The sequence below is a fragment of the Muntiacus reevesi genome, chromosome 4 (assembly GCF_963930625.1).
Source record: "Muntiacus reevesi chromosome 4, mMunRee1.1, whole genome shotgun sequence".
NCBI classification, from domain to species: Eukaryota; Metazoa; Chordata; class Mammalia; order Artiodactyla; family Cervidae; genus Muntiacus; species Muntiacus reevesi.
Window position 1 is genome coordinate 112,827,712 of NC_089252.1, and position 13,130 is coordinate 112,840,841.

The 13,130-nt window shown below is 50.6% G+C and overlaps 1 protein-coding gene across 1 annotated transcript in view; it reads left to right on the top strand.

Moving 5' to 3' along the window:
• The window catches only part of SLC6A11 (solute carrier family 6 member 11), a 126,627-nt gene that overhangs the window by 84,314 nt on the left and 29,183 nt on the right, over positions 1-13,130 (top strand). Inside the window, exon 7 of the mRNA XM_065935415.1 lies at positions 11,027-11,130. Coding sequence (XP_065791487.1) covers positions 11,027-11,130 — 104 coding nt within the window. The remainder of the gene's footprint in view (positions 1-11,026; positions 11,131-13,130) is intronic.

Consider the following 13,130-nt stretch of genomic DNA (forward strand, 5'->3'; position numbering starts at 1 on the left):
CGGTGTCCTCCTCGGTGGGTTTCGTCTTTGTTCTCGCCCCAGTGCTGCCTGGACGCCATGGCCCCAGGGAGACAGAGGGGCGTCCTGAGGTCAGCAGTCCCTGGGGTGTGTCTGTGGGTCTGGGAGAGGAAGGAGGTGTGTCTGAGAAGAGGGTTGTTGGGGCACCGGCTGGGGCAGTTCTGAGCCTTTGCCAGAAGACTGGGTGTCTTGCCCTGGGATGGGGGGCTCTCACACCAGGTGGGGAGGACCCGGGCCTCTGGACCAGCCCCTGACTGGGCCAGGAAGAGCTGACTTTCCTCTGCTTTCCCTCCCTGGACACACACCTGCTCAGCCCCCAAACCCTTCGAAGAAGCTTCTCAAGCCTGAAGTCGTGAGCCATCTGTGGCCACTCAGCCCTTTCCTCTGGTTGGGTGTTTACTGTGAGCCAGAGGCCAGCACGCACTCTCCACATACCCATTCGTGTCAGAGCAGCTTGGAGCTGTTCTCATCCCCGTTTTACCCACAAATAAACTGAGGCTCAAGGGATGACCTTGAAGTCACCCAGCAGAGCTGGCATTCAGCCAGATCTGCCTGAATCTGTATGACCAGGGACGGTGTCTGGCTGACTTCCTTTTCCCATGTACACATGCTAGATTACAAGCCAGTGAGCAGGGGATCAGCGTTTTTAATTATCTCTGTATTGGCCATGCCTAGCAGATACATGATGCTCAGAAAATGTTGTTGATGGGAACTGACCCAGTGACCATAAAGTTTCTCACAAGCGGAAAACCTCAGAGACCTTCTGCCCCAACTTCCAGTGCAGTGCAAGAATTCACTCCCTGACTCTGCTGTATTGATTACCTCTCGCAACAGGGAGCTCACTCCATAATCCTAAACCTGTGATTGATTAGCAGTGTCTGCCCTGAACAGGCATAGGGGTGGGATTTGCATGCCATATATCTTTATCATCTCCTTACATTCCAGTTTCCTTATTTTGAAGATTGGAAAACTGAGGCCAGGAGGAAAGAAAGAGCCTTAGGGAGAACACATAGGAACTTCCAGGATAACCTGGAGTCAGACCCTTCTATTCCTGACCCTCCTAGTCTAGCATGTTCTCCACTTGGCCTGGCAGCTAGGACTCTGCATAGGCCTTGAATTCTCCATTCCTGTGTACTGGAGACTCTAAACAGCGGTGGCATTCAGTACATATTTGTTGAGTGCTTACCCTGTGCAAAAACAAGAGGCCTGGGAATACACCAATGAAGAAACTAAACTTCCTCCTCTTCTGGTGCTTCTGTTCTGGTGTCCGGGAGACAGACCAAAAAAAAAAAAAAAAAAAAAAAACCCAATGAATTTGATGATGTCATTAAGTGTATTGACTGCTCTGTCGCTGGGCAGACGCCTCCACCAACCGAGGCTGCTTGCTCTTTTGTTTCCCTCCCGAAGAAGTCCCTTCTCTAGACTTGATTATCCACGCCGCTGGTTGGCTCTCCCAGGGCCTGGAGCCTCCTTGTGAGTCCTTTCTCTTTCTGCCTGTCTGCCTCTGAACCAGCTCCATGGTTCTTAGCAGAGCAGTGGTTAAGGCAAGAGATGACAAGGCTTCATCTCCATCTCAGCACTTGCTCAGATGACACAGGAGATGTGCCAGTTCAGAGCTCGGTTTGGCCCAGAAGACCCTGGCCTTGTGTGCCCAGTGAAGGCAGTTGGGTTCTGCAGCTCCACCATGGATGCCAGCTCAGGCTCCCCCACCTCCATGATTCTCCCAGGGAGGAGGTAGGACCACTACCATGGGGTCATTTAGAAATACATGGAGGTGTAATTCTGGTTCCTCTCTGATGGGGCAGCTCTGATGTTTAGAGAGTGGGACCCAGTGATGCTGAACCTCCTACAATGAGCAGGACCACCCTACGTGATGAGTGTCCTGTCCAGAGTAGCAGTCTCAGAGGAACACTTTGCGGGGGGAGAAGACGTTGCCCTAAAATGTAGCCCCCAAGGCTGGGTGGACAGTCCTGGGAACAGTTCAGAGCTGAGAACATGATGTCTTCAGGTCTTGCCGAAACTGCCCACTGCTCCAAACCTCCTCTGTTTAGCCCTATAGTAAAGTGGGGCTCAGAGCTTCCCAGGTGGCTGAGTGGTAACGAATCCGCCTGCCAATGCAGGAGACGCAGGATACTCGGTTCAAAAGATCCCCTGGAGGAGGCCCTGGCATCCCACTCTAGTATTCTTGCCTGGAGAATCCCGTGGGCAGAGGAGCCTGGCGAGCTATAGTCCTTGGGATCACAGAGAGTTAGACACGACTTAGCGACTCAACAACAACGAAATTGGGGCTCAGTTGCCTCATGCAGTGGGTTAAGGGGTAGACGTGCACAGCCCCAGGGTTCTACCATAGAAAGCACAGAAGTTGTTGCCATCGGCCCCGTGCCAGCAACTGCTTGTCCACTCCCTCCGCACTCTGTGACCAGGACGCGGCTGTCCAGCCTCTGGGCAAAGGCCCGGCCCAGTGACCCCGCTGCCTGCTCTGCACGAAGGGGCCGCCAGGGTCAGGCGACACCCCGAGGCTCCCCTCACCGCCCACGGAGCCACCTTCAACCCAGTGACACTGCACTGGCAGGGCGACTGGCTGGGCTTGAGTCGGCCAGCAGGGCTGGCTGCCCGAGGACGGGCTGGCCCTGGAGCCAGAGGCCACAGAACGTGTTTCCAGTGGGGCTCCCAGGCCCAGAGCCTCTGCCCCTCCCCACCACTGTTCCCGTTGGACCTGCCTGGCTGCCCAGCACATTAGCATTTAAATACATCCAGAATCCTCTTCCCCGAGCCCTCTGGAGCCCTCTTCCCGCATTGAATCCACGGAGGAGGGGCCACTCGAGTCCTCCCCAGTCCTGGACTCCCTTCCCTCCCAATGGCCGTACTGTATTCACCGGCATCTGTATGTGGCATTAGCCTAGCAGAGGAGACAGGGCTCCTAGCAACCCGGAGGGGGCTGCAGAAGAGGTGGGAAGGAAGTGATTTTCATGTAATTATTCACTCCTACAAAGGTCGTTGTCAGGTACACACTGGAAACACAGCTGTTGTATTATTCTCCTAACCTACTTTTAATCTTTTGAGACTATTTACCCACATAAACAGCCCAGAGAAAGAGCTTAATTTCAGCCTTTTTCTGCCGGGCTGTATGTTTTCACCTCAGTGGAAGCCTTTATTTACAGAAGTTGTGTTGTGTGTGTGTGTTCGTGTGTCTGTGTGTGGTGGTCCGTCTCATAAGGAAATGTCAAATAAAGAAAAGGCTGTGGGTCATCATGGGCCCAAGACGGCCACCGAGCTCTGTCCTGGCAACATGGACAGCCAAACGCCACATGTACCATCGGGTCTGGCGGTTTGAGCCCCTTCTTGGCCTGGCGCTGGGCGGGCTGGGGTGGCGGGAAAGCCCCAGGAGCCTGTTTTTCATAGCACGTGTATTGGAGAAGTGCTAACCGCCAAGAAGAGGCAGAGTAAGGGAGTTGTATGATGCTTTTGAACTGTGGTATTGGAGAAGACTCTTGAGAATCCCTTGAACTGCAAGGAGATCCAACCTGTCAATCCTAAAGGAAATCAGTCCTCCTCCTGAATATTCATTGGAAGGACTGATGCTGAAGCTGAAACTCCAATACTGTGACCACCTAATGCAAAGAACCGACTCATTGGAAAAGACCTGGATACTGGGAAAGATTGAAGGCAGGAGGAGAAGGGGACAACAGAGGACAAGATGGTTGGATGGCATCACCGATGCAATGGACGTGAGTTTGAGCAAGCTCCGGGAGTTGGTGATGGACAGGGAAGCCTAGCGTGCTGCAGTCCGTGGAATCAGAAAGAGTCGGACACAACTGAGCGACTGAACTGAACTGACTGACCTGGTACCCCGCCTCTCCAAGGCTAAATAGACAAGAAATGCCTCCTTCCTGGGAGTTAGTTTTTTCTCATGCATAAAAGGGGGATGATCATTGCACCCGACCGCAGCAGGGAGTCCCGTGCCTGTGAAGTGTGAGGAACCCCCACCCCTGCCTGGCATGTCTCGGTGCTTCTGGAGGTGAAGCTGGTGCCTGATTCCTGGCTCCTCTCGCTGGTACTTCCCTGGCAGGTTGGGTCACCACTGGGTTTGCCAGAGACCTCGGAGCATCAGTGTGACAGGCACCACCTCCTCCAGGTGCAGGGAAGGACAGGCCAGGCCCACCTGCTGGCACCGGCTTTGATCCCGGAAAGAAGTGCTGCCCTTACGCTCGGTCGGGTGGCTGTTCGTAGACATGAAAGCAGGTTACTGGGAGAGCTTCTGTCTGCAGGCTGCGCTGCCTTATTCACGGCAGCAAGTCATGCCTGCAGCTCCCGTCCCCTTCCAGCTGCCCGTCCCCTTCCAGCTGCCCTGACGGAGCAGAGCCCTGGCCCCTGCTGCCCTCTGCGTCCATGCCCCACCTCACGCCATCCTTCACGCTCCCCTCTCCACTGGATGATGCGTTCCGGAGTGTCTGCCCGCCTTTGTAAGAGAAGGGAGGGCAGGAGCTCCTGGGACTTCACCTGGCACACAGTGGACACCCCGTCTTGTGAAGTGCGGGGAGAAAAGAGAAGAGAGGCTCTTCTCTCCAGATCTGTGAGGACTGGTGGGTCCTGAGAAGGGATGGACGTCGACTAAGCAACCTGCTGTCTCTTGGAGCTCGCAGCTGGGTTTCTGAGAGTTCTCCGAGAGCCAGGCTGTGTGGTGAGTATTTGTTCCACACACATCTTACTGAGGGGCTTCCCTGATGGTTCATCGAGGGAAGAACCCACCTACGATGCAGGAGACATGGGATCCATCCCTGATTCGGAAGAACCCCTGGAGGGGGAAATGGCAACCCACTCCAGTATTCCTGCCTGCAGAATCCCATGGATGGTGGAGTCTGGCAGGCTGCAGTCGATGGGGTCACAAAGAATCGGACATGACTCAGCAACTAAGCACGACACATCTCATTGAATCGTCTGTGCTTGAGAGAAAAAGGGAGGGGCTCACCACACATGCACCATGACCCTCTCTCCGTCTCCCCAGTCGGGAGGTTTCTTCTCTCCAAGAGGTGAGAGAAAGACGTGAAGCGTTCCCCCTAAACTTCTAGGAGATTAGACACTCTGTTGATACATGTGAAGGTCAGGGTGGGAAGGTAAGAGGGGGCAGGCATGTTCCCCACACACAGCGGTCTCTAGCCTGGCTGTGATGACGCCCTCCCCGGGGCAGTGGGCAGGTCACAGGATGCGGACGGTACCTTGTACACCATAGAGTGCGGTCCTTGGGGGCCAGGCAGCAGGAACTAAACGGCCAGTTTGAGAGTGTACCTCCTGATCTTGATAGAGGAGATCGTGTCCTCGTCCGTCCATCCTTCCTTGCTTCTCCCAGCTGGACCCTGCTGGTCCAGTGGGAAGGGAAGCTTACACCCCAGTCTGTTGTTCTCGGCACCTGCTATGCACCAGGGCTCATTGGAATCAGTTGTTCTGAACTGGTTGCCCCAGAGCTAGGAGGCGGGACCACCTCTCTTCCAAAGGGGCCCTGCCCCCAGGATTCCCATGCAAATTTGTTCTCCAGACCTCTGAATGCAGACCGCCCCCAGCTACACGGCCAGAACGCCCCCCATTCACTGCCGCAGATCTTGGGGACTGATCCGGTTCTCAGCCGCTGACCCAGCTTCCTTAGGGTTTGTTTGTTCAGTGGAGACTGTTTCCCCTTCAGATTGTGTCAAGAGCTCGGAAGCCCTTTCTCCACCGAGCTGTCCCTTTGTCGCGTCCTGGGAGATGCTGGTCAGTGGGGCCCGGTGACCTGGTCTTCCTTTCAGGGGGGAGACGCTGCCTCTGTCCTGTTGACCTCACAGCCACAGAGCTGTGTGAGCCCCTGCCGAGGGTCCAGGCCTGCCCAGCACCCCAGAGCGCCCTGGCTTCTGTCTGCAAAATGTGGAGCCAGGACACCTTGGGTTCAAACCTGACCCTGTCCCTCATTAGCTGTTTGACCATCTGTAGGTCCATTTCCTCTTCTCTAAAAATGGAGATAACAGTACTCCCTAGTGGGATGGTTATGCAAATTATGAGATTGTCCACTGAGAGCCTCGCATGCACAGTAGGTTTTCAACAAATGATCACTCAGGATTCCCACTTCCTAAGGCATCACCAAACTGGTTGAAGGTTCGTGAATGTCCTGTTGGCCTGTTCTGTTAGCCTCACTTGGCCCTTTCTGTCAGATCATCGCAGTGGCCACTACCATCTGGTTTGATCTGTGGGTGTTTGTGGAATTACTGGTTGAAGAAGGAGTCAGCTTAGATGAAGAAGACTTGGTTCAACGCCTGTAGCGGAGAGAATGCTTTGTGCTCACCAACCCGCTGTTCTTCCTCTTCCTGAGTGAAATGGAAAGAGACTTTCCCAGACTTCCTCAGCTTTAGGTTGAGATCATAGGACTTGGTTCTGGTCAGGGGTGAGTGGGCAAACGTGGTATAAGTAATTCCCTAAGTCTGACTCTAAAAACTTCCTGAGCAAAGCTCAGGTTCCCTTTTCCTCTGCCTCAGAGGCTGTGCTGACACGGAGGTATCATCATAAATAAGAGGGCTTGCATCCCTGCTATTGGGTGGAAGAGCCCCTTCACAATCTTCAGTGGGTTCTGTGTGAATGGGAGGTAAGCCTCCACTGTGCTAAGCCATTGAGATCTGGGGGCTTGTTGTTTATTTCAGCCCAGCCTAGCAGTAATTGTCTTCACAAAAATAGTGGCTTCCACAATTAGTTCATTCATTCCTTCCCAGGCAAGGGGTGCAGAGAGGCCAACAGTTGGAACGCTGTTGCATTTTCACAACCACAGGTGTGATTGAGAATATAGACATGTGTCAGATATGCCCATCTGCTAAGGCATCCAATGTGTGGAGTCATATGAAGACATACCATGCGTGTTCAGAAGACTTTTTCAAGAAATCTAATCCTGAAACTTCCCAGGCTCTGCAAGATCTGAGCATGTATCTCAGCAGAAAAGGTGCATCAACACTCATTTTCCAAATGTGGAGAAGAGAAAAGGCCGGTGGAGGTGGTCTTGAATCTGGAGTCAGGGAAAGGTTAAGTTAGTACTAAAATGCTGATGACTTACAAATCTGTGTCTCTAGGGCAGTACTAAGCCCTGGACTTTCTACCTGTGTCCTGAACAACTCATCTGATGCTTCGTCTAGACTATGTGTTTGTTAGTGGCTTAATCGTGTCCGACTTTTTGTGAACCCATGGACTGTAGCCCGCCAGGCTCCTCTGTCCATGGGATTTCCCAGGCAAGAATACTGAACTGGGTCACCATTCCCTTTTCCAGGGATCTTGCTGAACCAGAGGTCGAACCCAGGTCTCCTACCCTGCAGGCAGACTCTTTACTGTCTGAGCCACCAAGGAGATTGAAAGTCTAGTCTATCCACATACCCATTTTCCCCATGTTATACCTCCAGCCTCCCTCTGGAAAAAACAATGTGTTCCATTTGCCTTGGCTCCACTAAAAGTCCCAGGATTGAGTTTCACTGGCTTACTGTTCAGTTGCTCAGTCGTGTCTGATGGTTAGTGACCCTGTAGACTGTAGCACACGAGGCTTCCCTGTCCTTCACTATCCCCCGGAGTTTGTTCAAACTCACGTCCAGTGAGTCAGTGATGCCATCCAACCATCTCATCCTCTGTTGCCCCCTTCTCCTCCTGCCCTCAGTCTTTCTCAGCATCAGGGTCTTTTCCAGAGAATCAGCTCTTGGCATAAAGTGGCCAAAGTATTGGAACTGCATCTTGGTTAGCATCATAGGCTCATCCCAAGCCACTCACTGTGGCCAGGAGAAGTGCTTTGATTGGCCAGGCCTGGGTGGGGAAGAGATGGTTTCTCAAAGTAATACTGGGGTTCTGGTACCTGAAAGGGTAAGACGGATGCTGGGTGGGTGGGAAAGAAAGCAGACGCCTGTTTCTGAGTGCTATGCTCAAAGAGCAAACTGCAAGAAAAACCCCTGCAGGCGAACATCGTGGTTTGAGATGTTTGGGACATGAGGATGGAAAGCTTTCTTGGGTATTTTTGAACTCATGGAGGGTTTATTTGCCACGTGGGGAGGGGGGACCATTTGTCGTTGGGGCCCAGTGGTGATGAAGGTCTGGAGGCTTCTCACAGTCTGGTGTGTGTGCTCAGTGAAGAGTTTGGGGAGGGGGACATTGGTTTGCAGAAGCTTTAATTAATTAATTAATTAATTAATTAATTAATTTAATTAAAAAAAATTTTGGCCATGCTGGGCAACATTCAGGATCTTAGTTTCCTGACCAGGAATCAAACCCACAGCCCCTGCATTGGAAGCATGGAGTCTTTTTTTTTTTTTAATTGGAAGATAATTGCTTTACAATATTGTGTTGGTTTCTGCCATGCATCAGTATGAATCAGCCACAGGTATACATACGTCCCCTTCCTCCTGAACCTCCCTCCCTCCTCCCACCCCATCCCACCCCTTTAGGTTGTCACAGAGCCCCAGGCTTGAGCTCCCTACATCTTGCAGCAAATTCTCCCTGGCTAGCTATTTTGCATATAGTAATGTGTATGTTTCCATGCTGCTCGCTCCATTTGTCCCACCCTCTCCTTCCCCCCCCCCACCGTGTCCACAAGTTCGTTCTCTATGTCTGTGTCTCCGTTGCCATCTCCTGCAAGTAGGTTCATAAGTACCATCTTTCTAGATTCCATATATATGTGTTGATATACAATATTTGTTTTTCTGATTTATAATGAGGCTCTAGATTCATTCACCTCATTAGAACTGACTCAAGTGTGTACCTTTTTGTGGCAGAGTAATATTCCTTTGTATGTACCACGTTGTATGTATGTACCACAGCTTCTTTATCCATTCATCTGTTGATCGACATCTAGGTTTCTTCCATGTCCTAGCTATTGTAAATAGGGAAGCACGGAGTCTTAACCCCTGGACCGCCAGGAAAGTCCTGCAGAGGCTATAGAAACAGTGCTTGGTTGAGTGCTGAACATCCTCTCACCATGCTCCTAGGATCTGATTTTCTTTCCTGGTTCAGCAGCAAAGCTGTCTTTTGCTTCTCCATAACATTTACTGGCCTTACCAAGGAGAAAAGGGAATCCACTGAGGTGGCAAGTGGGGAGACTGAGGCAAAGAAGGAGGACTTTAAAATATACCCATTTTTCTCTCAAATCTTTTTTTAACACTTTTTCTCTACCCTGTGTTGTTGCAACATTTAAGTATCCTCAAGTTTCTACCATTTGGAAAAAATCCTCCCTGAATTTATTTACTCTCATGATTATCCCATCTCCCAACTCCCCTTTCTTGAAAAACAATTTTAATAGTTCTTCTTCCTGTTTCCCCCTCACCATGTCTCAGTCTACTATGATCTGCTAGCATCCTCCCCTGCACCACCCAACTCACTCACTCACACACACACACACTTCGTGAAATAGCTTTCCCTAATTTCCTCATTTAGCTCCAAAAACACTAAACCCAAAAGCTCTGTGTTAGAGGGGGAAAAAATGTATGCACTTTTTAGGTCAAGAGACAGCATTGTGAACTTTGCTCATTATAAGTGTTTGTTGAATGATTTAACAAGCAAGCAAATCCAGGGTAAAGTAACATGGGCTGTGTAATCAAATCCCCAGAAAAGAGGAAATAGTGATAATTTGCCTGGAAAAGGGAGTGTTCTAGAGGGGTCTTCAAATCTGTAAAGTGATGCCATATGGGAAAGGGAGATATGGCCTGGGTGGCCCCAGAGTTGGGAACGCAAAAGGTAGATTTTCTCATTTTAAGAAATGTGCTAATGGTCAGAATTCTCTGAAGAGGAAAAGGGCTGTGTCAAAAGATAGTGAGCTCCCTGTCACTGGCAGTAATCAAGCAGAGACTGTTCTGTCAGAAGTACCAGAAGAGCGTCCTATGTTGGGTGGGAGGTTACAGCCGAAGACTTCTGGAATTCCGGGACTGTTTAAGCGTGCTTCTCTAGAGGCAGGTCTCCTTGGACTTGTTTCTGCCACTCCCAGCTTTGTGATCTTGAGCAAGTTACTCAATGCTCTGTTCCTCAGTTGTAGAAGGGAGCTAATAGTAGCACCTCCTGCATGGTGTTGGTGTGAATATTCAAGTGTAGTAACGCATACAGGGTTCACAGCAGTCCCTGGCACGCCGTACATGCTTAGCAAATGTTTGCTAGTATTTGAATTGGTATCACACCTGTTCTCTAGATGACACTGGATTCTCAAGCATCAGTCTCATCAGCTGCATCTGGGTTCGAGCTGTGGCATTTCTTTGATGGCTTCTAGAGCGGAGCTCAAAGAGAGCCCAAAGGAGTGTTAGACAAATTACCGTAATTCCTCTTGCGTGTGTCACACCATCCCTGGCAGTTCTGTCAGAGGGACACTTGGAGACTGAGAGAGGAATTTCCACGTGTACCACCCAGGAAGCCCCCGAGTAACAGCTCTTTGGGAGAGTGACCAAGATGGAGTGCCTGCCCCCTTGCTTCTCCCTTCACTGTCCTCTGAGTGCATGGGGCAGAGCGGGAGAAGCCTCCAGACCTGCAGGAAAACTGGTCCCCCTGGTGAATGCCCCCCACCCCCACTAGACCCTGTACAACTCTGTGAGTTCACAGACACCCAAGAGAGCTTTTCTCATGATGGTCTCAGCCATCAGAAGGAAAATGACTCTTGGCTTCAGTAGTCCTGAGAGGGAAGTTTATTCCCCGCTTTGCTGGTAGCAGGACTAAGCCTCAGAGAGGTTAAGTAACTTTTCCAAGCTCACACGGCTGGAACAGGGTCCTAAACACCCAAATTCTTGCTGCTTGGTGAACTACTGTCCAAAACCTCCAGAAATTTCTGGATTTAATTAAGGACATTTATATTTAATCATCCTGAGAATAGAATTTCTAAAAACCGTGTTCCTGAGATGAGGACATTTGATTGTCCCTTTTTGGAGTCTTTCGTGGGGGTTGAGCATGGGCGGGGGATTTCAGAGAACGGGGCCACCCCGCCTCCCTACCCCCTGGCCGTGCATCTGACTTCTCTCTCTGCCAACTTCTTTGTGCCCTCCTCCAGGTCTGGGTAGATGCTGGGACGCAAATCTTCTTCTCCTATGCCATCTGCCTGGGTTGTCTGACTGCTCTGGGAAGTTATAACAATTATAACAACAACTGCTACAGGTGAGCATGTCCCCAGCCCTGCCTGTCCGATCTCCACCGAACCTGGGAGCCCCCCATGCTGTCTGGCTAATTCCTTGACATCTCCCCCCAACCTTGCAAGGCTGGGTGAGGGAAACAGGCCTGTCAGAGGAGAAGAGGCAGGATGCCAACCATCCAGGTGGGGCAGGGGAGGACCCTGGGCGATCTGACAGCCTCTCCCAGCCCAGAGTCTAAGAGTGGTCCACCAGAGGAGCTCAGAGAATAGCAGACATGATCAGAGCAAGTTCCAGGCTTCGGAGGGAGCCCACGCCAGGAATTGTATTCAGGCCTCCATCCCACCTTCTCCAGCACAGTTTTACCCCAGGGCAGATAAGGGATTGGTCCAAGGTCACACCAAGGGCACACAGCTAGTTGAACCCGGGTCTTCCGACACTGACGGCTTGTTCTGCCTTCTGGTCGGGAATTTCTTTCCTGCTTCCTCTCGCTTGACTGTAGGGTCCTGTCCAGTCTGACCTGGAGGGGCCAGTGCTCTGCTACCTCTTCTTTAATGGACCTCCCTCCCCACCCCCAGCCTCCTGCAACCGCTGCACCCAGTGTGGAGAGGGGACCCACGCTGGGGGTGAGCCTGGGGCTATGTGACCCTGGCTGCCTGGTCCTCCTGCCTGCAGCCTGGATTCTGCCCTGAGGCTGAGACCACAGAAGTCCAGGGACTTGCCCAAGGTCAGCCAAAAGTGTCTGGCAGAAGTGAACTTGGCACGTTGGTCTCTAACCGTAGGCCAGCGGCTTGTTTGCTGAGGTCTCTGCACCTCTGACTCCATGCCTGTCACAGACACAGATGGTAAATATGCAGGGCTGGGCAGATGGCACATCTCTGCCCGCAAGATCAAGAGCTCCTCATTGCAATGTGGAAAGTCGTGGACTCATGGCAATGATACTGTCCCTAACACAGATTCACTGGAAAAGGAAGGGTTTTTCAGCAAATGTTTCTGAGCTAGCATAAGTATTTTCGTAGAAATAGTTAGGACGGAGCCTAATACTTTGCCCCACATACGCACCATAGTAAGTGCAGGAAAACTAAAGAGTTAAATACTTTTTTAAAAAACAAACCATCCTAAAATGAGGACTAAAATACTGTTTTCATAATGAGAAAGATATGGAAACACCCAAAATGATTAGGTCAGGAAGGGAAATGACAGAGTGATTCACATAAATATCTAGAGCTTCAAAATTTCTAGAAAGACACAAGAAACTATTAAAGAGCCACCTCTGAAGAGAAGCATTGAGATGGAACAATGGGCTTTCTCTACCTGTACTTTCCCATACAATTTAAATGTTTTGTCTTGTCTTTACTCTTGAGTACATATAGATTTTATAATCCTTAAAAAGTCACATTAATACAAATGTTATCTATATACATTCTGCGTAACATCTCCAAACAAAATATGAAAATCATCTACAAAGTTAAAGGACATAATAACATGTAATTCAGTTCAGTTCAGTCGCTCAGTTGTGTCCAACTCTTTGCGACCCCATGGACTGCAGCACACCAGGCTTCCCTGTCCACCACCAACTCCCAGAGCTTGCTCAAACTCATGTTCCATCAAGTCATCACTGATGGCATCAAGTGATGCCATCCAACTATCTCATCTTCTGTCATCCCCTTCTCCTCCTGCCTTCAGTCTTTCCCAGCATCAGGATCTTTTCCAATGATTTGGTCCTTCTCATCAGGTGGCCAGAGTACTGGAGCTTCAGCTTCAGCATCAGTCCTTCCAATGAATATTCAGGACTGATTTCCTTTAGGACTGACTGGTTTGATCTGCTTGCAGTCCAAGGAACTCTCAAGAGTCTTCTCCAACACCACAGTTCAAAAGCATCAATTCTTCAGCGCTCAGCTTTCTTTATAGTCCAACTCTCACACCCATACATGACTATTGGAAAAACCATAGCTTTGATTAGATGGACCTTTGTTGGCAAAGTTCTGTCTCTGCTTTTTAATATGCTGTCTAGGTTTGTTGTATCTT